This window comes from Neofelis nebulosa, chromosome 12 (assembly GCF_028018385.1).
Source record: "Neofelis nebulosa isolate mNeoNeb1 chromosome 12, mNeoNeb1.pri, whole genome shotgun sequence".
NCBI classification, from domain to species: Eukaryota; Metazoa; Chordata; class Mammalia; order Carnivora; family Felidae; genus Neofelis; species Neofelis nebulosa.
Genome location: NC_080793.1, coordinates 83,041,658 through 83,067,195, shown reverse-complemented (window position 1 = coordinate 83,067,195; position 25,538 = coordinate 83,041,658). Strand labels below are relative to the sequence as shown.

General features: G+C 40.0%; 1 protein-coding gene across 10 annotated transcripts in view; it reads left to right on the top strand.

Moving 5' to 3' along the window:
- The window catches only part of MAMDC2 (MAM domain containing 2), a 400,592-nt gene that overhangs the window by 63,709 nt on the left and 311,345 nt on the right, over positions 1-25,538 (top strand). For 4 of the 10 annotated variants that reach the window (XM_058695733.1, XM_058695732.1, XM_058695730.1 and 1 more), the window contains 2 exons: positions 11,497-11,605; positions 24,899-25,017. In XM_058695733.1, the coding sequence (XP_058551716.1) occupies positions 24,926-25,017 (92 nt within the window). In that variant the 5' untranslated portion in view covers positions 11,497-11,605; positions 24,899-24,925. Of the gene's footprint in view, positions 1-11,496; positions 11,606-13,996; positions 14,073-24,883; positions 25,018-25,538 lie in introns of those variants that run through there. The other 6 variants (XM_058695731.1, XM_058695729.1, XM_058695735.1 and 3 more) reach the window with 3 other exon arrangements.

Genomic DNA, 25,538 nt, shown 5'->3' with positions numbered 1-25,538 from the left:
AGATACCACCTCACACCAATCAGAGTGGCTAAAATTAACAACTCAGGAAACAACAGATGCTGGTGTCGATGTGGAGAAATGGGAATCCGCTTGCACTGTTGGTGGGAATGCAAACTGGTGCAGCCATTCTGGAAAACACTATGGAGGTTCCTTTTAAAAATTAAAAATAGAAATACCCTATGACCCAGCAATAGCGCTACTAGGAATGTATCCAAAGGATACAGGAGTGCTGATTCATAGGGACACATGTACCCTAATGTTTATAGCAGCACTTTCAACAATAGCCAGATTGTGGAAAGAGCCTAAATGTCTATCAGCTGATGAATGGATAAAGAAGATGTGGTTTATATATACAATGGAATACTACTTGGCAATGAGAAAGAATGAAATCATGCCATTTGCAGCAACGTGGATGGAACTGGAGAGTGTTATGCTAAGTGAAATAAGTCATACGGAGAAAGACAGATACCATATGTTTTCACTCATATGTGGATCTTGGGAAACTTAACAGAAGACCATGGGGGAGGGGAAGGAAAAAAAAAGTTAGAGAGGGAGAGAGCCAAACCATAAGAGACTTTTAGAAACTGAGAATAAACTGAGGGTTGATGGGGGGTGGGAGGGAGGGGAGGGTGGGTGATGGGTATTGAGGAGGGCACCTGTTGGGATGAGCACTGGGTGTTGTATGTAAGCGATGAATCATGGGAATCTACCCCCAAAACCAAGAGCACGCTGTACACACTGTGTGTTTTATTGCATTGTCATTTATATCTTTCAAACATAAAAATATTTGTTCTTAATTTTTGTAAAAGTTACATGTGTTGTGTTCAGGCAGGACACCAAAAATTGGCTTCACTCTTTCCATATACAGTATTCAGTTATTTATGCAAGGATAATGACCCAAACTCTACCCAGTCGCAGGTCAAAAGTTCAAGATCTCCACATGTTATGCTATTGTCTCTCCATGAAATCTAGCTGTAGCTCTACTTGCTTCAAAAACCTATAAAGCAAAAAGACAAATTTTTTCTCCCAATACATAATGGCAGGACATGGACAGATAACTGGAATAAGCACTCTTGGTCAGAAAGAGGAAGGACAGAAGTGACAGAAATGTCATTTGTCCACAGTCATTCTTAAATCCTGTCAGGTACGCATTGTTTGAGAGCCCATTGGTGCCAGGAATGTTCTTTGTTAGATTCTGATTCTGTTAGATCCAATTCTGCTTTCTGAAAGCAGGTTCCCTTTCCCATTGTTCTCTGTGGTCTTTGGCTGTGCTCAGTGTGTGATCTTTTCTATTATTCTCCTTGACCACACCTGCAATGGATGTTGTAAACTATGCTCTTCTGTGAGCTGTTCGCCTTTCTCCGTTCATTTCCTATTTCCAAAAGTTTGGGAGCCTAAGGATATTTTAAAGGATTTTAAGTGCAGACTCCTGGCTTATTTGGAAGAACAATTTTTAAGAACTTCACCAGTATTTTTGTTTGAATCCAGATAGTTCCAACTGCTAATAACCTCACAATTCTTTCTAGTCAGAATTCTGCTATATTTCTGTATTTTTTCTCCTCATAATATCTCGATTATCACTTTGAGACTGCTGTAGTTACAGAAATCAGAAGCCCTGGGAATTTCTGCATGGCTATCTCCTTAGGCAGATGTTTGTTTAAATACAACTTAATTCATTGGGAGTGTCTAACAATGGGGTGAACATTGCTGTGAAGCTCAGCTTTGATAGAACTTTGTCTCGAAAAGATCTTTCTCAGTTTTCTCTCTTACTGTTTGAAATCTAAAAGTTGCTGACTCTTCCAACTTTTCAGGTCCCAAATTTTGGGAATCTCTCATTTCCCTTATCTTCTTGTAAATCAGCCAACTTTCTGAATTTACCTCTCTCTCTTTTATAAATACCTTGGCAAAAAGCAATCACAGTTCACACACAGAATTAACAAACTTTATCCCAATCTCTTTCTCTGGCTGTTCTAGGTACATGAGTTGACTCTTTATCTACTGGGGCTTTGAATTGTTTTGCCTTTCCAGCCTGCAATATCAGTTACCTATTGTCTTTGCCTGGCTTTTCCAATGCCATATATTTTAGATTTTTGTTACAATAACACCCACCCACTTTTGGTACTGATTTCTGTGTTAAAATAGGCTAAACTTAATCCGTGATAACAGCCCTGCAAATCTCAGTAGCTTAAGCACATAAAGGTTTACTTCTTGCTCTCACAAAGTTGACTGTAGGTTGTTGGTGGGGAGTAGGCGCTCCTCCACATAGATACTCTGCAATTCAGGATGATTTAGGCTCTATCATCTAGGAAGTCATGGACTGCTCCGGCAGGGGAAGAAAGAGTTGAGAATTGTAAAAGAGCTTTCACTGTCAAAGAAATGACATCTGTTACTTCAGCTAAAATTTATTTTATTATCCAGTACTAATCAAATGGTGCCGCTAACTGCAAGAGAGCTGAGAATTTTAACCTCTTGTGTTCCCAGGAAAGAAAGAGAAATTATACTAGCAAGCACAATGTCTATCACATATGAAAGACTTTCTTATAAAACTCCCCTCCTAGGTGGGCTCTAGGGCCAGAGTTTTGTCCTTCCAAACCTGAGATTGTTGCTCATGTGCAGTGTTGGCAAACACCTCAAGGGCATCAGCAGATTTAGTGTTTTGAAATTCTACTTAACCCTTTGGTTACAGGCTTTCATCCAAAAATTGGCCTGGAAATTCCCCCACTGGATTTTCAGCTCTTAAATCCGTTTAATGTGTTGGAATTTAAAAGCTATGTATTTTATCTAGCATTTTCCATTGTTTCCATTGTGAATTTGTTTGCATAACTATGGAAATATCATTCGGCTGTCACTCCAAGAGTTCCCACCTCTGGCCAATCTCATTACTGAGATTTCTCACTACAGTCTCTTGTCTCTACTTCTTCCACTTGTCTTTGACACATTCTTTGCTTCCACTTGTCTTTGACTGGATCTTGGCTGCTTATGAGAGTCCTTGCACACAATGTGATCTGGGGATTATAACTTCTGACTTTGCCAAAAATTTAGTTTGCTTTTAATTTTTCCACTTCCTTGGCTGCTTTTGAATGATTTCTGGGAAGATATGGGGAAAATGCTTGTTTGTATAACTATGTTCATAATGGAAGAATAAACTTTAGATTCTATTTATGAAGAAAGGCTTATTCATTTGTTTCTCATGTAAATGAAATGAATTGCTTTGAAACCAAAGAACCTTGTAATACCAAGGCAATATGCCTTGCTCATGGGTTCACAGAAGTGTGCATTAAAATGGGCTGTAAGCTCACATAATATAACCTTTTGATGTTATTCTAGAACAGTTAACTCAAATTATTTAAACCAGCAATATTAAGACTGTAGGGAAGGAGCTTACACAGGTGATCAGGTGTTTGCTTTTTGTTTTGCAGGGAAGCAAACTGGTCTTCATGCCATTCGTGTAAGATATATAGTCAAGGTTCTCTTTGGACTATTGTAATTACCAGTCTATAGTACACTTGAAAAACTCTGTCTCTCTTTAGTCTTACTCTTCTACCTTCCAGAGTGTCTTTATTCAGTCAAAATAAGTTGATTCTTGAGGTCAGGATCAAAGAAACCCCGAAAAGCATCCTAGGATTTGAAGATCACTGAGATCTGATTGTCGAAACATGGAGTAATGGAATGTCCTGATCCTGGTTTGACCGGGAAAGACCTGGTTTCCACCCCTCCCTGTGGACTTAGTACCTCATTTCCCTCTGAAAGTGTTCCAGGTGGGATCATCAATTACAGTGTCACTCTGTCTACTACATGTCCTTTCATCTGTTTTCAAAGTCATTGTTTGGCAGTTAGTCAGACTGACAACATTTATTTAACATTTAAACTGTTTAGACACAGGCTCCCACTACTAGACTCCTTTTTGTTTCCTCTCAATATTCTCCATAAGGCCTCCTGTTTCTGAAGATTTTATGAAAGAAAATTCATAATAATGAAGGGTCTTATTTACATGCCACTCAATATATGTCGAGTGAAGCAAATGACTTCACTTATCTGCCTTTATCAAGTCATTGTCTTTTGAGTGCAGTTTAGGCTTCAAATTCTGTGGTTTCAGGTTATAGATGCACAAATCACATATGGCATGAGACACACTGAAAACCAGAATCCCTCTTCATAAGTTTGAAATGTCATCATTTCTCCCAAGGACACAAGATTTCCTTTATGACTCTGCAGATATATCTAAAAGTCTTCATTTGTCAGTTTGATGAGTGTGCTACCAAATAACACTACCTTGGCACGTAAATCATTTTCCCATGAAATCTTTAAAGAGCATTGTCAAATGTTTCTTTGTAGCCTTTGATTCTGCTGGTTTTATGCTTTTAAGGTGTCAGGAAATATAGCTGACTCTCTGGGGTAATTTTCTTTTAAAGTTCTAGATAGCAGATGTTTATAAAACCTAATAGAAAAGGTCTTTCTCTTCTCTTGTGGGTTAGATTTAAATCAGAAAATACAATAACTGACAGCGTAGTTGTGAACTACATTAATAATTCTAAAATTTAAAATTAATATATTCTACCATCTGGAGTCTTAACTAAACATTTTTAACATCTTTGAAATTCACAAAGAAAAGGTGTCTCTTGTCAAGTAATGAGAAGCTAGAACAGCTAGGACTTTCATTGTTCTCAGGTCAGATATCGCTTAGATTCACACCCCCATTGCAATCAGAGTTATGCATATGTATGTTGAGAGCTTTCCCATTCAGCAAGCAGATTTATAATTCCTCTAGAGACAAGTTTTTGTTGCAAAGGACTAGCATCTCTATATGCATAATCACTCCTTTCTGTGTGCTTTTGCAGAGTGAGCCAGGATGCTCTTTATTTTTATGGACACATTTGAAAGCCTCTGCTTTCAACATTTATATTAAGGTGACAGTAGCACAATGTAAGAACATTCAATCAATCAATCATGTAAGATTTAATGAGCATTTATAATGTATTAGACTATGCTAGGTACTGAGATTATGAAAATGAACAAAGAATAACCCCTGCCATTTAAAATACTCTTAGTGTAATGAGAAGGCAGATTCATTAATGAACAGTTATAAAGAAAAAATGTGAAAGGTGGAGCAGTGATAAAGGTTTTATTGCATACCCCACATAGACATGGGACCCCAGAAAGTGAGAGTAAACTTCAGTATAACTTGAATGTCATTTGGTCCACTAGAGTATGGGTTGGTTTCCTTTCCTGCATGGAGAATCCTATGGCTTAACCCCACCCTGTCCTCCACTGGGAGCTGAACCACTCTGGCTTGGAGCAGCCTGAGAACTGCAGGTCCTTGCCTGAGTGTTCTCCGACTTGAGTCTTTTCTACAACTCACGGGAGGAGTTGTATGTGTTTACTCAGGGGACGCTAACAGATCTGATTTGATGTGGAATCATGCAACTTTTGTGGTAGGAAACCCAAGCTCCCAAAGGACCCCAGAAGCAGACCCGGAAAGTTCTTTTGACAAGGCATTACTTGGGACCACGTTAGGCCAGAGAAGATAGAAAGTTCAGGATCTAGAGGGCTCCAGTGATTGTAGGATTGGTGGTAGGAAGTTATGTACCAACTGGATATGTTGGGCATTTGTCCATAACAGGACCTGCTCGTGCTAGCTTTGACTTACTAGATTCCATTGACCTTAATCCCCTCTGAATCAGTTCTGGCATTTTTGACAACAGGGTCATGGTTCCAAGCTCCTTTTCATACAGTTGGCAACTCTGATCCTGTCCTGTCAGTTATTCTCCATTCCCAATTCTATTCATATTCATGCTATCTCTCCCACAAGGTAGAGAATGCAAGTTTCATCTCTTATTATTAAGGATATCTTACATAAAGATTACTCATGTAATGAAATAGCCATAGCACTCAGCTCTGGGCTTGATGGAGCAGGGTCCTAAGCAGAAGGAAGGCTGCTTGTCAAGGAAGATGTTGGCAGGGAGCCCTGTGGACCAGCAAGAATGTCAGCAGTATTTGCGTGCTTGACATGGAAGACACAGCTCTTCCTTCAGTCAGCAGCATGGAGTATCTGTATTCAAGCAGCTTTGACCTTGAACTGACTGCTGACCAGCTGCTGTCAAATTCATGTCTGGACAAATTAATGTCTGGAGAAGCCAGTCAGTAGACTAGACCAGTGCTGGTCAACAATGACCTTATTACCAATCCAAGGTGATAATACAAACTGTAAAGACAATGTAGCAAGTTTTGCATATAGCTAACAGTATTTGGTTTAAAGGAATCTGAGATGGTTTTTACGTATCTTTAGTGTTAGGAGTCTTCCTATTAAAGGCAATAGATGGCTATTTTATTTTATTTTATTAAAAAACTTTTTTAAACATTTATTTTTGAGAGACAGACAGGGGCAGAGAGAGAGGAAGACACAGAATCCGAAGCAGGCTCCAGGCTCCAAGCTGTCAGCACAGAGCCTGATGCGGACTCGAACTCACAAACCGCGAAATCATGATCTGAGCCGAAATCGGACGCTTAACCGACTGAGCCACCCAGGCGCCCCAATGGCTATTTTATTTTCTGTCAGAATAATGTTTCTGTCAAAACAAAAGTTGGCAGTTTTATGTTGGTTCTACAGATTTTAGGGGATTGTTTTGTTATTTCTTCCATGAAACATTCAGGTTTTGGGAACCACTGATATAAGAGTCTGGTATACAACTGTTCCCTAAAGCTTTCTTAACCCTGACACTTTTGGCATTTTGAGCCAGGTAATTCCTTGTTGGACAGGGAGTTGTTCTGTGCAGGGTAGGATGTTTTCCAGCATCATGGCCTCTAGCCACTCGACGCCAGTAACTACCCTCCACATCTGGACATAGCAACTAAAAATGCCTTCAGGCATTAGGTGGGTTGGGGTGGGTTGAGTGGGGCTGTGCTCAAAAAGTTTGAAAGGTACTACTCCAGAGACATTGTAAATTTTATTTTATTGTTATTTGTTTATTTTATTATTTTCTCTTAAAGAATTTCTGTTGCAATAAACAACATGTTATGGTCACTTGTATGGTGACCATTAATAAATGCAGGTAGCAAGGAGAACAAAGCTATTAAAATACAGTAAAGTCTTCATTTGAGAGCACAGTTTGTTCTGGAAACATACTTGTAATCCAAAGCACTTGTATGTCAAAGCCAATTTCCCCATAAGAAATAATGGGAACTCAGATGATTCGTTCACAACCTAAAAATATGCATATAAAAATGATTACAATATTGTAATATAATACAACATAATAAAGAAAATACAAAATATAAAGACAAATAAACAAATTAACCTGCACTTGCTTTTGAAAACCTTTGTGGCCGGAGTGAGGGAGACAAGAGAGAGGAGGGTTGTTATGTAGGACGACTTTCACTGTCACTAATGGAATCACTGCTATCTGTTGGCTCAATGGAGTCTTTTGCTTTTCATGCAACTTTAACAAGGAACCTATCCAATGACACTTTTTTTTTTTTGCCTCCTTTTGAGGATTTCACGGAAATGTGACATAGTGTTGTTGTTAAACAGATTCATCATTCACACTGCTACAGCCTTGTTTGGGTGGTGATTTTCTACAAAACTTTGTAGTGTTTCCCATATTTTACACATCTTCCTGATCTCATTTGAAGTGAGGGATTTCTCCACCTTTTTCTCCTCTTCCTCTTCAGACGAGCTCACCTCCATAATCTCTTGCTATTGCTTGAGATCAAACAGTTTGATGCAATAGTCAGATGCCAGTTGTGGGCACCTTCCAATGTTCTGAAAAAATCACTGATTTCTGTCCAACACCACAGCCTGAGACCAAGCATCTGAGCATGGGAGATGACCCACAATTGTGCAGAGAGAGAGACAGCGAGAGAGAGAGAGAGAGAGAGAGAGAGAGAGAGAGAGAGAAGAACCATTGGTTCATTTGTGATTATGTGACATTCTACCTCATGTACTACTCATATTGCAAGACATTGCTCGTTTATCAAGTTAAAGTTTGTTAGAAATGTTTGCTCATCTTTTGGAACACTTGCAGAACAAGTTACTCACAATCCAGGATTTTAACGTGTGTGTGTGTGTGTGTGTGTGTGTATTCCTTTATTATCTATTATACCTTGACATATGTCTCATAAAGATGCTGTAAGGCTTAGTTGGCATTAACAAAGTATTGAAAACTCTCAACTAAAGCATAGTGTAGAAAGACAAAGTATTATTACATATAATAGTATTTTGCATTGACATGTCACTTTTCACTTAAGACTCTCAATCTATTGGTTCAGTTGTTTCCTCAGTGTATTATTCTCAGTTCATGTCAGAGAAACTGAGGCACAAGCCAATATTCACCTGACAAAATAATCAGGGAATTAATTAAGTCTCTCATTTCCTTTATAATACCCTAATCACTTTTACTGTATATATTTTATAGTATGGTGTAATACCATACTATATATACTATAGTATATAGTATATATAGTATATAGTACATATAGTATAGTTTTATATATATTATATAATATATTTAGTATGTAGTAAATATATATTTTATATTTATATTCTATTCTATATTCTTTATAATTTTTAAACACCCATATTTCTCTTCGCTCGGCTGGCAGCCTCTGAGAAGTAGGGGCAGGTCTTCTTTAGTTGTCTATCTCTCATAACTTACGGGGGGGCTGTGGGTACCACATTCACAGGCAGCTGGCAGACCCTAGGAAATGCCAGTTGCATTAGCGCAGTCCTCCCCAGAAACATTTTCATTATAGATTCGTGTTTTCAGTGCTGGACTTTTAGTACTGAGATTGCTGTTAAGTAAACGTATCTGCATCTTTTGTAATAATCTAGTTATAATACAACTTAAAATATATGGTGGTATAATCAGGAACGCATTCTAATTTTCATGGACATTAACTATCTTTGCCTTCATGGGCTCCTTTCCTCCATTTAAAAAAACAGTTAAAAATGATAGTTTATGATTACATTGGTAGAAAGATGGCTACAATCTAAGATGGATTATATTCTTATTTTATGATTAAAAAATTATTAAAACACTCTTGTGGGACCCTAAAGGTACCGTGTACCCTGGGCACTGTGCCTGTGGTAACCAGTAAAGAAGTGAGCACTGAGGGTCACACAATGAAATGTTAACTATCTTTTTCCCCTTCGTTCTCATGCTCCCCGGCAGATAGTCTGGTTTTATTGCCTCAGGGAAGAAAGACATAGAAAGCAATAAAAACACCAAGTTCTTGGCTTCTGGGTTCAAAAGCATGGGTTTTAAGATGGGTTTTAGGATGATGCCCTAGATTTGGAAGAGGAGATGAAGGGCCGGGGTGCCCCGTCCCTTGGGAGATGAAGAGTTCATGGACTGAAGATGGAGGGCAGCAGAGAAGCCGAGAGCATGTGGGTTTGTCTGGGACCCTCAAATTGGAATTAAGACCTTATAGAAATCCCTGAGCAGGTGGGCCCTGTCACTGCCTAGCCCTCTATTCCCGGGTAATGATTTTGGAGGTGTTGAACTCTGGGGCTTCTGTGTGCCTCCCAAGCCCAGTGTGGTGGGACCATGAAACCTTGATGGGCCAGGCAAACAGCTTAGGGATGGCATTTGGCTTCCAGGAACCCTGGGTGGAGAGGGACACAAGAAGGTTCTTGGTGGCCTAAAAATGGCATGCTTGTGGCAGAGTGCCAGTCTACACAGAGTCCATGTGGCAGGACCAGGAGGGCAGAGCAGAGATCTGTGTGGATCCATACTAGAAGACCACAGGAGAATGAGGAGGTTTCCACGGATGTCAGCAGGGAGAGATGATGACAACAGAAATGGATTCTTGGCATTGCAGCATCACACAAGCTCTTGAGAGTTGGAAGGGATCCATAATTGACCAAGATTAAGGTTTTTCCATCTTGGCAATATGAGAATTTGGAAAAGAAATTAAGTACAATTATGGAAAAACTAAAGTTGCAATTCTTGTACACCAAAAATTTGGTGGATTAGTATTCACTATACATAGGTGTTTATGGTGCTTGACAGTAATAAAGGATCTTCTGCTTTTATTTTTTCATTTTGCAAAAATCTCATGGGTATTACGTCTGTCCTCATTTTACACTGTGGAAATGAAAGCACAGAAACATTAAGTGACTTGCCCAACGTCACACAGCTAGGACCTGAGCAATGACTCAAACCCATGGCCCCATTCACTCTCTCACTCCTGGTTTTTGATGTTCAATATTCCCCCCTAAGGATTTAAGTGAGAGTTTCCTGTGAGGCTCTCTAAAAATGCTGATATGGTACCAAAATGCTTTTAGTGTTTTGCAATTTAATGCTCAGATGTTAGGAGGGCAGAGAGTTCACATGCCTGAGCTCTGCTGCTCTACCCTGGGCTCTCTCTCTGCTGTGTTCTATGCAGTTCTCTGCTCTCCTCTCAGAGGTGGGGAAGCAAGGGTATAGTTTTAATGCAGTGTAGGGGCCCAGTCCCAAAACATTGGGATGAGGTGGGCCTAGGGCCTCCTGACTTGGATTCTCGGTGCCCCATCCAGGTGAGTGGATGCTGTTCTGCTTCCACAACCCTGTGCCCATTGTAGAATTTTCTTGTTTGTCTGTGTTTCTTGCTTGGCTGTGAGCAACTGAAGGCAAGGACTGCATTAGGGTTGTTTCCCATGGCATCCCCTCCTGGCATGTAGTAGGTACTTAAAATATTTCCTGAATGAATAGACAATTGAATGGATGGATGGGTGGATGGGTGGATGGATGGATGGATGGATGGATGAATTCTTGAGTACCTCTGTGTCCCTTACATAATCTTAGCCCTGTATTCCCTCAATAACAAGGCCTCTTCTGAGGGATGTTTGGGTTCAGCTTCCTTTATGTCACCTAAGAAAGCTTTGCAAAAATAGATACTTCTTCTGTAGGCCATTTCACTTCGTTTTTCCTTCCCTATTCCCCAATCCCTCCATTATTATTATCTCTATCCACCCTTGTAGTCAAGATGTTTGGAATATTTTTCCCTCTTCCATCCACATGTTTTTTCAGCTTATGTTTGTCAGCCTTCTTTAAACTCTCTTTAAAAGCCAGAAGCACATGTTATGAATCCATATAACAGATACTTTGCTCTTTCTCATTTTGAAAAAAAGAAATTGATGGTAGAAAAAATTTCTAACGTGACAAATTGCCTTTTTAATTTATTACTATGTCTTATTTTTGAATTTACTTTTGGTAAATAATCTACATTATTGAATAAGTTTCAGTTCATTGGAGTTACTGAGTAATTGCTGTGTTGGATAAGTATTGTGCTTGTGATGTTATTAGTTTTATCATATGTGCTAAGTTGTTTTTAGAAAATAGCCTCAGCATTACTTGAAAAGAGGTGGAAAATACTTTATATATCCCACATCTAGTGAATTTGTAATTAAAGCAATGTCATAAATATGGTAAATTTGCATTGGATCATTAAAAAATTCTTTTAAAGCAATACATGATAAATAAGATTTATCTCTTAACAGATTCTAATTTATTTTCTCAGGCACCATGACAGAGAAGCCTATCCCAAAGATTATGATATAGAAGGTCCCGAGGAAATAAAAAAACTGTGTAATTCAACATATTGGCGACTTGGAACCAATGAACCCCCAGTGAGTAATTGCTACTGATTTCTTCTATTAAAAAATTTTTTTTTAATGTTTATTTATTTATTTTGAGAGAGAGAGAGAGCACGAGCAGGGGAGGGGCAGAGACAGAGGGAGAGAGAATCCCAAGTAGTCATTGTGCTGCCAGCACAGAACCCAATGTGGGGCTCCAACTCACAAACTGTGAGATCATGACCTGAGTCTAAGTCAAGAGTCTGACGCTTAACCGACTGAGCCACCCAGGTGCCCCTGATTTCCTTTAAGTGGAATCTTCTTCCAGGTGAAACATGGAAAAGTAAAGGTGCAAGCACTTTGTGCCACCCTCCTAAGCTATGTTGGTTACTTAGGCAGGTGACTTAGTCACTGTGTGCTTCAGTGACCTTACCTGTAAATGTGCACAGTTCATAAAGTTATTATTGGGAAAATTCAATGAGATAAAGCAAATAAAGTGCTTATCTCAGTACCTAGCATATAGTGAGCACTCAAGAAATTATTAGTGCTCTTATGATGCTGTTGCTGTAGCCACAGCATTTTGTTCAATGTCTCCTTTAACCTTCACAATAACCCTGTGCAGTAGGTATTATTGTTTCTATTTTATGGATGGGGAGAAACTCCTAGAAGTTAAGGGACTTACTCAAAGTCAAACAGCTGGGAGTGGCAGAGTGAGAGTTTGAATCCAGTTCTTTGATTTCAAGTCTTTTGTATTTGTCTTAAGCTGGTGGAGTTGTGACTTATTAAAACATGCTGGTATTATTCTCCTAACGTTTGTATGATCCAATTCCTAAAGGAATATTCACTGCACAAGTACTTCCTATTTGAATTGCCGTGAGTGGCTTACTCCTTGGCTATTTTGGTGCCTGCCCAATCAGTGTAAGGCAGGAGCTCACCTCTCCAGAGACTCCCAAATTGTGTCCTACCATGTTAAGAGCTTTAGGACTGCCTAAAGACTCAATTCAGGCTTATAGGATGGCTTTGGGGCCTGAAGAGCTGGTAATTTTTTTTTTTTTTTTTTTTTTTTTTTTTTTTTAAATTTTTTTTTCAACGTTTTTTTTTTATTTATTTTTGGGACAGAGAGAGACAGAGCATGAACGGGGGAGGGGCAGAGAGAGAGGGAGACACAGAATCGGAAACAGGCTCCAGGCTCCGAGCCATCAGCCCAGAGCCTGACGCGGGGCTCGAACTCACGGACCGCGAGATCGTGACCTGGCTGAAGTCGGACGCTTAACCGACTGCGCCACCCAGGCGCCCCAAGAGCTGGTAATTTGACTAGGACACATGTGACTGTGTTCAGAAGACTGGGTTTGCATCACATTCTGCCCCCAAAGTCAGGGCTAGCTTGAAATAAGGCAAGCCCAGTAAGATGAGTAATTCCATATTGGAAATGGAGCTAGAAGATTCTCAGTTCTCCAGGGTCATGGGAACGAATTAGCCTATCAGGGCCCATGCTTGTTACCTTCCTGCCTTTTATACTTGCAATGGACAGAGAATGATAAGGACAGCCTGAAAAATGGGGACTTACTACAAAGATGCAGGTATCTGGCTATGGAATCAAGGACAGTCACAGGAACAAAGACAGGTCTAAAGCAAGACATCCTCCCCCTCCCCTTTCACACACACACACACACACACACACACACACACACACTGTCTCATTGGCATCCTTATTTTGTTTTGCTGCTCATTGCCTTCTTGCCCCTATAGCTCCAATCTCAAGGGCATTCTGATAGTTTCCTCAGTTCCCACATTGCCCTTCTACCTTGCACCAAGCCGCCTTTTGGTCACTAGCCAGTACATGGAGGGGTTCCCAAGTTTGATGCTCAACTCTGTCAATAGCCACTCTGCCCTGTTCCACCAGAGCCAGCTTTGCCTTGCTTTCTTGAGCACGGGGCTACATGGTCAGGACAAGAGCAAGTTGGGCAAAGCAGGCATTACCTGGCATGCATTTAGCATCTTTGACTCTTTTTTTTTTTTTTGAGAGGGTGGGGTGGGGCATGAGCAGAGGAGGGGCAGAGAGAGAGAGGGAGACACAGAATCCGAAGCAGGCTCCAGGCTCTGAGCTGTCAGCACAGAGCCCGACACAGGGCTCGAACTCGTGAACTGCAAGACCGTGACCTGAGCCGAAGTCGGACGCTTAACCTACTGAGTCACCTAGGCGCCCCTAGCATCTTTGACTCTTAAAAACCATTTATTTTTGATTTCTCAATGAAAAAGTTCTTGGCCTCTGGGTTGTGGGAGGATGTGAGATGAGGTGAACTATGAGATGTAGGAACCTCAAACATTCATTCTGTTCCATCTACACATCATAGCAATCAAGACTCAGGTTTAATAGAGGATGTATAAATTAGATAATATTTTATTTTGTTCATTGTCATTGAAACTGTGTGCTTCTTTTTCCAGGTTTATAGGTATATTGATAGGAATGAAAATAGATCAATGGGTCAACTATTTCTGATGCTATTCTCATATCTTAATAGTAAGGTACATTTTTGTGTATTTTTGTGTATAAAGCACTGGTTCATCCATCTTGTTTCTTGCTCTTCTCAACAAAGTTATAAAGTGGACAAGAAAGATATTATTATTCCAGTTCTAAACCTAGACTCCCTGATATTCAGTGATTCCCCCCAAGGTCCCAGGTGTAAAAAGGAGAGGGATACAGGCACAGAACCTTCGTATTTTCATATGTCGGGTGTGATGCTGGGTATAGCAGGAGTATGGAGGAGTTCTTCCTCTTGCCACAGAGTTTTGATAGAGGCCTAAACACTAGGATACTCTCAGTAGTTGGTGAAAACCACACATCCTAAAGCAGGATCCTAGACCATCTAGGCACCTGCTAAGATATTCTAAACCAGGTTAGGCCAGTATGAGTGATTATGTCCTTGAAGACTAGAGTCTAGAGTTCAGGAAGGATTTATTTAGTTGTGGGTTGCATGCCCTTTCTTCCTCAATTGAGAGGTTTTCCTTCCTCAGTTTTCAAGGGAATGAGACAGATTAATATTTGTGTCCTGGAATTTAGATGACTTGGGTTCCAGGTATATGACACATGTGAAACAGCAAGGCCCACCTGCTGCAGGATTCTACGTCTAAAGCACCCCCCAGTTGGAAAAGTGAGAAGTTTAAATCTAATACAGTTAGAAGTTTTGATTATGTCACTGGACTGGAAAATTTCATAACTAAAATGAGATCCTTCTTGAGATTGAGGGACCTAGAAGCATTATGGGACTTGCTTAAAATTTCCATTAAGCAAAAGGAAAGAACTAGCCATCCATGGGGGCTGGAAGAGGCAGTATGATTAAAATGAAGTTGCTTCATGAATTGCATCCTACTGATGCAACAGGATCAATTCAGACTTTATCTCAGAGTCTGGACCAATCTTCAGGTTGGCCCTCTGAGTGGCCCACGTTGTATAAATGAGAAGACTGAGGTCAAGTGAAGCTAAATGACTTGTTCAAAGTCAAACAGCTATAAAGTTGTATTCAAATTTAAAATCTATTTTTCCCCTCTGATTACAGAATCTAAGATCTTAAATACTTCTCCAACTGCCTCTTGGAGCACTAAGTTGTTCCACCCCTAGCCCAGTGGTCTTTTTAACCCCCAACACTGCATCCTCCCTGCAGAAAATGAACCTGATTGGCTTTCGTCCTCTGACTTGGGCATTATGTACATCTCACTGCATATGTGTTGGGGCATCGGTTTCTTACATCTTATCTATAACCTCTATCCTGTTTGCTGAATTACGTCTACACACATGCCAGCTAGCCCTATTCCCATATGTCTCTTTTCCTAAATGTCTTCTTAGCAGTTTTGGATTTTTGCAGTATTGCTGCTGAGTGGTTGCTTTTTATGTCCACCAGCGTCTCTCTTCTGCTGCATGAAGTTCTCCTTGCCCATATATGCTGTAGCTGGGGCTATTGTGAGCATTGTTTGTTTGTACTGGGCTTTTAAATTAGCCTTTCTTTGGGGCGCCTGGGTGGCTCAGTCGGTTAAGCCGCCGACTTCGGCTCAGGTCATGATCTCGCGGTCCGTGAGTTCGAGCCCTGCGTCGGGTCGGGCTCTGTGCTGACAGCTCAGAGCCTGGAGCCTGTTTCAGATTCTGTGTCTCCCTCTCTCTCTGCCCCTCCCCTGTTCATGCTCTGTCTCTCTCTGTCTCAAAAATAAATAAACGTTTCTGATGTATGCTCAAATAAACTCTTGAAAACTTTAAAAAAAAATAAAAAATAATAAATAAAAATAAATAAATAAATAAACGTTAAAAAAAATTTAAATTAGCCTTTCTTTGTGTCTACATTTTGGCTGAAACTCCAAAAGGCCACAAACAAAAACATAGTCCCATGTGCCAAAGTGAAATATTAGGCCACTTGAGTGGGGCCCCCGAAGATGGTGCCCTTAGGCCAGCACTCACATGAAGGATATAAGAGGATTGAAATCCAAGAAGCCAAAAGTAGAGTTTGAGAGAAGAAACAGGGTTTTGGAAAAGGTGTACTGTGAGTCTCATCTGCCTGTGAAGTTACAGATATGAGGTTCGGGTGATCTGTCTGAAACAGCAGAGCAGAAAGAGAGGAACTAGCTACCTGTACATTATTGGTGGGACAAAGATAAATGAGTACTCAGGCCCAGAGGTGGCTTTTGGGGATCAGATGTGGGCCATGTAGAAGAGAAAGATGACAGGGAGTCATCTCAGAACCTGCCCAAGAGCCCCTCATGTAGGGATTTAAGGGACATTGCCTGGGTTCCCAGGGGCTGAGGAAGGACAGTTAAGTCCAGACAGTGGCAGCCTGTGTCATGGAACATAACCACTGAATATTTCCAGAAGGGGTCTTAATATCCAACAGAATATCTCAAGGAGGTCTGTTTCGAACATCAATCAATGCTGGAGAGGGTCAGACTTCAGACATGCCCAGAGGAAAATGAAACAAGATGATACTTCCATTTTTCTTGCATTTACCTCTCTCTTCCTCATATTCCCACTCACTCATCTTAAACCCTCCAGAAGCCAGAGGGAGTTGAGGAGTAGGAAAGAAGTTTAAGGGGGACAATTGAGAAGAAGCTAAATGTGCCTCCTTTTCCTACTGAGTTATGCCAAGCTAAAGCTGACCCAAGGTACAGGAATTTTAAATGAAACTTTCATTTTAAATGGAGTTTTGGCCAGTACTTGGGACTGGGTATTTTACTTACCTCAATTAGATTCCTCCTGGGACAGAAGGAGCCAGAAGATGTTTATATTAGCTGAGAGTGACCATAAAGTGGTGGCAACTGTTCTATATTTCATCAAGGAGCATAAGAAAGAATCCACCTCTCCAAAGGACTATGGATGAGCAGTGAGGGAGGAAGAATAGATTTGTTTATTGATTGTACCTACTTACAAGTCCCACCTACTCAGTGAACTAGTTGTCCATTTGTGTATAAAAGAGCAGGCCACATCACCCCTCTCTATCCCCTTCCCTTCTTTTAGTTTTCTTCGTGGAATTTAAAATACTTGACTAGAACACATGCTCCATAAGAGAAAAGACTGGTCTGTTTTGTTCTTTGCTGTATCTCCAGTTCCTAGAATGGTGCCTCGTATAGAGTGGGTGCTTAATAAACATCTGTGGAAGGAAGGAATGAAGGAAGAAAAGAAGGAAAAAGGCAAAAGAAGAAGAAGAAGGAGGAGGAAGAGGAGGAGGAAGGCAAGAAGGAATGAAGGGAAGAAAAAAGGGAAGGAGGGAGGGAGGGAGGAACGAAGATATTCCACAAATATGTATTAAGGCCCTATTATTTTGCTAAGTGCTGGGGTAAGAAACAATTCGGAACAAGGTCACTGTACATCAGGAATTCACAGGCTTGTGAGACGATGCAGGTTTACAACCACAGTGGCTAAGTGTACGACGGATGCTATGATAGGGAGAAGATCAGGATGTTGACAGGGACACCTGAACTGAAATGGGCTGAGGGGAGGATCATGGATGGCTTCCTAGTGGAGGAGGCCACAGTGAAGCTCTTGAACTGAATCTAAAGAACCATTTGTTGGTGAAATCTGGAAACATGCCAGTCAGGTTTCAGTGGTGGCATAATCAAATTCCTACCGTGGTGGTCCTTCAGGCTTGGGGAGACTCAGTGGGGCCATGGGGCTGCAGATTCACAGGGGAGCAGTCACTCGAGCCACTGGAGTTTCTCTGATTATTTTACTCGTCTAAGAAATTATGGGAAATTGTATTTTAAACTGTAGTGTTTTGTCTTGGTATTTTATTTAAACTTTATTCAGGTGCTGCTTAGCTGTACCAGAGTGAGTCCCATGTAAACTAAAATGCTCAGGAGTCCTTCTATCATTGCTTCTTCACTTGCAAAGCCCCTCACCTAAGGATTCTCACACCACTTCTAAAGGCTGTGTCACAATCAGTATGTAAGACTGCTTCTGAGGAAGTAAACTCAGAAGAATTAAGTACAACGTACGTTTGATGCTGTGTCATAGAGCTGAGAACTTATCAGACATAAAAGAACAAGAAAAACCATGAGTGATTTTACTAAACAGATTTTCTTATACAGCTAATGGATCAATGCCAAGGCATTTTTGGAACTAAAAGGACAACATGGATGAGCAAATTAGGCTAATATTACTATTAATAGCATTACAGTCATTTTGGACTTTAAAATGGAAAATAAGTGAATAGTACAAAAGTGTGCTATCATTCATTTTATGAAGTGATAGAGAACAGCCAAGTAGGTCTCAAATATGAACTGTTTTAGTGGATGGAAGTATGACATTTAAAAACTGATGACCTAAAAGGGATATAAAGGCATATAATTCTACCAGATCTGAGAAAATCAATTATAATTTACTTAATTGGTTCAGGTATTTTTTTTCTTGCTTGACATAGTAGAATAGTGTTTTGGCCTCTATAGTCTTACAGATGATTCTTGCACTCAGCTCTAAGTACCTGAAAGAGGCATATGGATCAAATTTTTGTAAATGGAATAATTTTAAATACCATTGGAGGAGAACCACTTAAACCAGGAAAAAGGAAGATGTTTGGGGATAGCGGGCTGTGGAGTGAGGGCGTCCTCCTGCTTCATGTTTCCAAATCTTTGGGCTTAGAGCTGATGCCACCAGTTCCAGCGTCCTCTCGAGGATCTACTCTGGAGTGTCTTTTCCAATATCAGCACATGATATTGTGGGCCTATTTATTCTAGCATATATCTTCTCCGCCATTTCTAGGGATTTGGGACAAAATGAACATAGGCGTCTGCCATTTTGATCCATCACTCTCCTTCACGATTCTTTTTCAGTATCAACAATCATGCCTAATTTAACTTTTAGAGAAACTAGATTTTACTTTTTCAGTATATTAGTTTGCTTAAGCACATGCCACTGTTATGTTGAACAAATGGGACTCAAAAAATGCAATCACACACCCCCCCACACACATATTCTTTGTCCCCACTGTCTATTCACCCTACTTTGTGGAGTTACTTCTTTCTGGTGTCCCTGGATAAAATGTTGTACATATTTTATAATTTTCGTGCTCACTCTCAGATAATAGAAAGTCTATTGGTCACATTTCAGTAATTAAAGTATCTCATCAAAATGATAAATTTCATTGAAGGCAAAAGATTTTCTCCTCCTCCAGTTAGAGTGTGCTCCAGGCCAGGGAAGTCCATAGAGGGAAGTGTGTCCACGTGGGGAGGTTTGGCTGATTTTCTATTTCTTCACTTGCTCTGTTTTTTCCTTCCCTCAGACAACAACTAAAATGCCCTCTTGTGATTATTCTACTAATATTAATTACTTAACTGAGACTGTTTTTGTTAAAAGAAACAGTTTTGTTATCTGACAGTGATCATAAGAAAAGATTGAACAAGTAATGGAAAAAAAGAGTGAAATCATTTTTCTGATTGTACTCCATGAGTCCCAGTTGTTCAAAATAATGATGGGAAGGGGGCCTCTCTGCTTCTCTTGAGATCCTTTAAATAATCTGTATGTGGAGCTGCTGAGTTCTCCTAGACATGAAAACAGAGCCAGAATTTACAAGAGCAAAACTGCTGAGAAATAAGAATCATCCTTTTTTTTAAGATAAAGACTTTTTAAAAGTTAATTTATTAATTTTCGAGAGAGGGAGAGTGCACACGAGTGGGGCAGAGAGAGAGGGAGACAGAGAATCCCAAGCATCCTCTTCTGAGCCACTCAGGTACCCGTAAAGATAAAGACTTTTAACAAAGTCTCAATATTATTTGTTGATGATAATGATTTTTTGGCAATAGTACAAGAAAGCTACAGTTGACAGGGGAAGTGCTGTTTTACAGGGTAAAACTAAACTCTTCAGTTATGACTGAAGATCTGTGATAATAGATGCCAACTTAAATATTCCAGAGTGAGGTGCCAAATCTGTCACATAGAACATGCGAAGCATTTGGGGGCAATAACTGGTTTTGAGCCTCTTGGTCCCTTATCCACCTTGAAGATTAAAAAAAGAAAGAAAGAAAAGGCTGAAATTAAAGAGACCTGGCTGAGAGTATTTGGAATTTGGAGAGAATTTCTGTGCTGAGTTCGACCCCTCCTATCCCCATAGGATAAGCTACTTCATTCTGGGTAGGGAATTTGATTAAGTATTACTCTGAAGCTGGGAAACTTGGTTGACTGAGGTCTGACTTATTCCCAAAGCAGCCTGTGGCATCAGAGAGGGAACTTGACTTGAAAAGTATCTGCAGGGGCACCTGGGTGTTTGTTGGTTAAGTGTCTGACTCTGGCTCAGGTCGTGATCTCACGGTTCATGAGTTCGAGACCTGCGTCAGGCTTTGTGCTGACAGCTCAGAGCCTGGAGCCTGCTTCTGATTCTGTGTCTCCCTCTTTCTCTGCCCCTCCCCTGATCATGCTCTGTCTCTCTCTCAAAAATAAATAAACATTTAAAAATTTTTTATAAAAAAGGAAAATATCTGCATTTCCTTCAGTATGAGTCAGAGGAGTCTGCTTTCTGGGGACCTGATAAGCAACATAAGAAAGAAATGTCAATTAGTGATCATCTGAAATGAATTTTCCCAAGAGAGATTCTTCTGTAAGTAAGTCATCCACAGCAGAAAGAGTCTGTTTACCCTCAAATGTGGAACTTGAGGGGCAGTCATAAATGACTTTCTCTTTCCCTGTACCCAGTTACCCAGGTTACATGTCTACTGGGATTTCTTAAATGCTGTACATACAGGAAGAGTTCATCTTAGAAGATTACAAGTTGGGACTTCAAGAAAAATTGATAGGAAAATGGGGAATAAGAATAACGCTATGAAGCAAACTTCCTATACACACATTAGATATTTTTTAGATTATCATTTGACTCAAGCTAGATTTTATTATGCAAATTTAATGGAAATTTTAGTGATTATCCTGTGAGTTTGTGCTCTGTTAACTTAGCTATCTCACACACCAAATTGCCAATCTCCAGTTTGTGATATATATATGTATATAGAGAGCCCAAAAGACTTTTAAGCATATGGTAGTGCTTTTATAAATTATGCACCCTTATGTCAGGTTATGAGCATTTCTAGGCCAAAGTGATTTTTCACATTAAAATGGTGTAGGATTAGGTTTGCCCACATGCAACAGAAACCACAGATCAACAGTGGCTGTTCACATAAGGTTTTATTCTTTCCCGTAAAGAGTCTGGAGGATAGCAGGTCAGGACTGGCGTGGAAGTCGCGCAGATTGTCAGAGACCTCTTCCTTCCGGCTTTCTACTCTGCCATCCTTTGTGCAGAGTCCAACATGGTGGCTAGAAGCCTGTCATTATGTCCACACTTCAGACAGCAGGAAGAGAAAAACAGAAGCAGGACCTTTCCTGGAGGTTGTAGAAATTACTTCCATTTATGTCTCGTTGTTCAGAACCAGTCACTAGTTCTATTTACGTATAAAGGAGACTAGAAGTTTACGTGTTACGTTGAGCACCAGGTGTCGTATGGATGTGTTAAATCACTATATTGTACACCTGAAGCTAATATGACACTGTAAGTTAGCTAACTGGAATTTAAATTAAAACTTTAAAAACTTTTTTTTTTAAATAAAGGACACTAGAAAATGTAGTTTGAAACACCATATGCCCACCTAAAATTTTGATGTTCTATTACTGATGAAATTGGGGGACACTTGCCCCTGATACAGGAAACAAAGGTTCAGACTGGGCTCTGGAGGCAGATGGCTTCTCTTGGACCTTTGGCTCCACCACTTACTAGGTTGTAACTTTGATCAAGAGTCTAAAACTTTTCGTGTCTTTATTTTTTCCAGTGTAAAGTGGGGATATTAGAGTTTTCATGAACACTTAACGTGAAGACATTTAGAATAGCGTCTGACATGTGCTGTTGTTATTACCATTATCCCCAGGCTTTACTGCAACTCACTAAGCTACAGTCAGTAGAGACTCTGGAGTTAGTTTACTATTCTAGCCTGGAATTTCATAGATATGGATTGATCAGTGAATGAGTCAGATTGCATATTTTGAATTGTGTAACTTCTACCTTCTCACTGGTTTACCTAGTGAGACTTCAGCCTCAGTTTTCCCTTCCCTAAAATGAAGAAAAACTATGCCAAGTGTTCTTCTTTTCTCCCTTCAGATCTACTTTCCACCCTTCTCAACCTTGCTCTGTGCCCAGAAGCTGACCTTTATGGTTGGCTTTGATGAGCTTCCTTGTCCTCTGGCTTTCTGTTCAGATTAGCCTGTGGAAGGCACTCACAGATGATCAGAGGTGGTGGGCGAGTTAGCTTGGACCTTTATTCTGTGATTTTCTCCCTGCAGGGCCATGGTTTGGCAGTGGCTGTGTGCTATAGACTGAATGTTTATGTGCCCTCAAAACTCAAATGTTGAAATCCTAACGCCCAGGGTGATGAAATTAGGAGGTAGGTCCTTGGGAGATGATCAGGTCATGAGGATGGAATCAGAAATGGGATTAGTGCCCTAATAAAAGAGACCCCAGAGAGTTCCTTCCCTCCTTCTGCCATGTGAGGGTATGGTGAAAAGATGGCTGTCCATCAACCAGGAAGTAGGCTCTCACCAGACACTGTTGGTGCCTTGATCTTGGAGTTCCTAGCCTCCAGAACTGTGAGAAATAAATTTCTGTTGTTTATAAGTCACTCAGTTTATGGCATTTATAAGGGCAATCCAAATGGACTAAGATACCGTATGTCTGTTCTGAAACCCACAAGTACCAAGTGACCTTCTCTTTACAGCTATAGGCCTTACTAGTTTCCAGTAACTGCTCTTCCCTATGGCTCTCCACAATTGCTACCCTCAGGGTGCTTCAACATTTTCTGAATGCTGGCCGCACTTTTATAAACTGATCTTCCATTAAACTTTACTCAGTTACCCTTTTGATTGTTCTTTTCTTTCTGTGACTATGATTGATACACAAGACTCATAGGATTGCTTTCAGTATTCATGCCTATGAAGTGCTTACTACTCAGTCAATAAACTTAAATCCACTAATGCTATCATCTGTTTTTCTTTTAACTCCTCATTATTTCATGTTTGCAAATATCTTCACTTCATATAATTTTCAAAGGTGTTGATTGATTGAAAATGTTGAAATATTTTACTGCTGAATATGACCAGAGCATTATCTAAGGTTAATTTTTGGGCCAACCTTACTCATTAAAACAAAATTGTGCATAGTAATTTTTTTCCCAAAGTAAATGTCTTATTTTTTTGTTAAAGTATATAATATGAAGCTCAATAATACATTGTCTTTTACCATGGACTTGTGAACCTGGGAATCTATGAGGAAGAGTAGTTGAGCAAAGGGTATAAGGAGTCAGAGCTGAGAAATTGGGCTGGGTGGCTGGTGATTCAGGAGATTCAGGCCTTAGAGAACATTGGTCAGAGAAGCCAAGGATCTATAGAGCTTTGGAGTAGACCAGAGAACCTGGACCAGAGACTATAAAACTGCTTTGAGTAGGGTAGGCTCCCAGTTACAGCAGAACCTTATTCTACTGACCCAAAGTGGGCCATGGGTATTTGACTATAGCTAAGATACTCTTGCAGTTGAAGTCTCCAAATATCTAAACAGAGGTTTTTCTCTCTCTTAAAAAAAAAAAAAAAAAAAAAAAAAAATATATATATATATATATATATATATATATATATATATATATATGTGTGTGTGTATATATATATATGTGTATATATACATTATATATATGGGATTAATGTGATCTAGGACTTCATTGGATGTCTTAGGGAGGTTAGTCTTCAGGTTTGGGGAAAGTAATGGGTTCTCTTTGTTGTGGTGAGTTCTGCTTCTCTGCTGTGAACCTCCACATTCATGATCTTCTAGAGTTTGGAATGGAAAAAATACTGAATACTCAATGCCAATTTTTGTTCGTAAGATCCCCTAGATGTTACCCCTGATGCTTCTTCAGTTGGTTTGAGGACATCTTACAATTTGCAGGTTTTTCTCATAGGAGTAATTGCTTGACAGCTTGTTGAGTCATCCTTGATAGAGAATGGATGATGATCGTGCTGCTGCTGCTGGTGCTCATTGCTGGTGCTGGTATCTGAAGTCCCATGCGATTTACAAAGCAATTGCCACAAACATTTTCTTACTTAGAGAAATTAACATATATGATCCTTGAGAAGAAAGGAGAAAGCAGTATTTAGTTGAAGGCATTTCATAGAAACAACCAATTTGATTTTTTTATTTTCCAGTAACATAGTAAGGAATTGGCATTTTCACATATTTACAATGAAATTGTTGACTGCTAAGAGGTATTTGCTTAAGTTTTTTATTTTTAAGAGAGAGAGACAGAGACAGAGACACAGTGTGCACAAGTGGGGAAGGGGTAGAGAGAGGGCGAGAGAGAGAGAATCCCAAGCAGACTCCAGACTCTGAGCTGTCTGTGCAGAGCCTGGCGTGGGGCTCAAATCCACAAACTGTGAGATCATGACCTGAGCTGAAGCTGGACACTTAACCAACTAAGCCACCCAGGCGCCCAAAGATATTACTTATTTTTTAATGTCAACAGCGTCAACAATTACAATCAATATATACTTTGGGGCACCTGGGTGGCTCAGTCAGTTAAGCATCTGACTCTTCATTTCAACTCAGGTCATGATCCCAGAGTTGTTGGGTCAAGCCCCAAGTGGGGCTCCTCACTGAGTATGGAGCCTGCTTGAGATTCTCTCTCTCCCCCTTTCCTTGTACCCCTCCTCCTGCTCACACACACGCGCACTCCCTTTCTGTCTCTCTCTCTCTCTTAAAAAAAAAATCAGTAATGTGCTTCAACAAAAATATTTTAGTAACTGACCATTTTTGGCAATGTATTTACTTTTCTCATATGTAGCTTCTATTTTTCCAGATTTGGATATCAGAAACACATGAACAAATGGCACAAGTTTATTTAAACAGAGAATTGGCTACAATAAAGAGAAAGGCTTTACTGAATGAAGAAACAATGAGCTCTGGGATTATTGAAAGGTATTCTTAATACTTTCCTTCACTTACAGAACATATATGTGCAGGAAAGGGTCTGGATGAGCAGTGAGGAGGTGCAGTGGCCCTGGCTACCCATTACAGGAACACATCAAGCACAGTGAACACATCTCAATCTCCTGTGCTTTCTGTTCATGCTGTTCCCCCTGTCTAGAATTCCCTTTCCTTCAAGTGTTTGCCAATCAGCATTACCCATTCTGGGTCCTCTTTACACATTTTTTTTTCTGGTCAGTGTTCTGACTATTTAGGTTTGAACACCAGCTCCACCATTTACTTGTGAAAGTAAACAGTATCTATAATCTTCAGTTTTTCAACCTGTAAAATGGGAATTAAAATCAGCATCTACTTCATAAAGTTGTTGGGAAGTTTAGGTGTAAAGAAGTATGAAATGTTCATAGAAATATTGCCTGACAAGCAGTAAAAATTAGGTGAGATGTCAATCAGGATTAATTGCTCTTATATTCTTGCCCTCTGAGCATTTTGTTAATGCTCTACATAACAGTTGG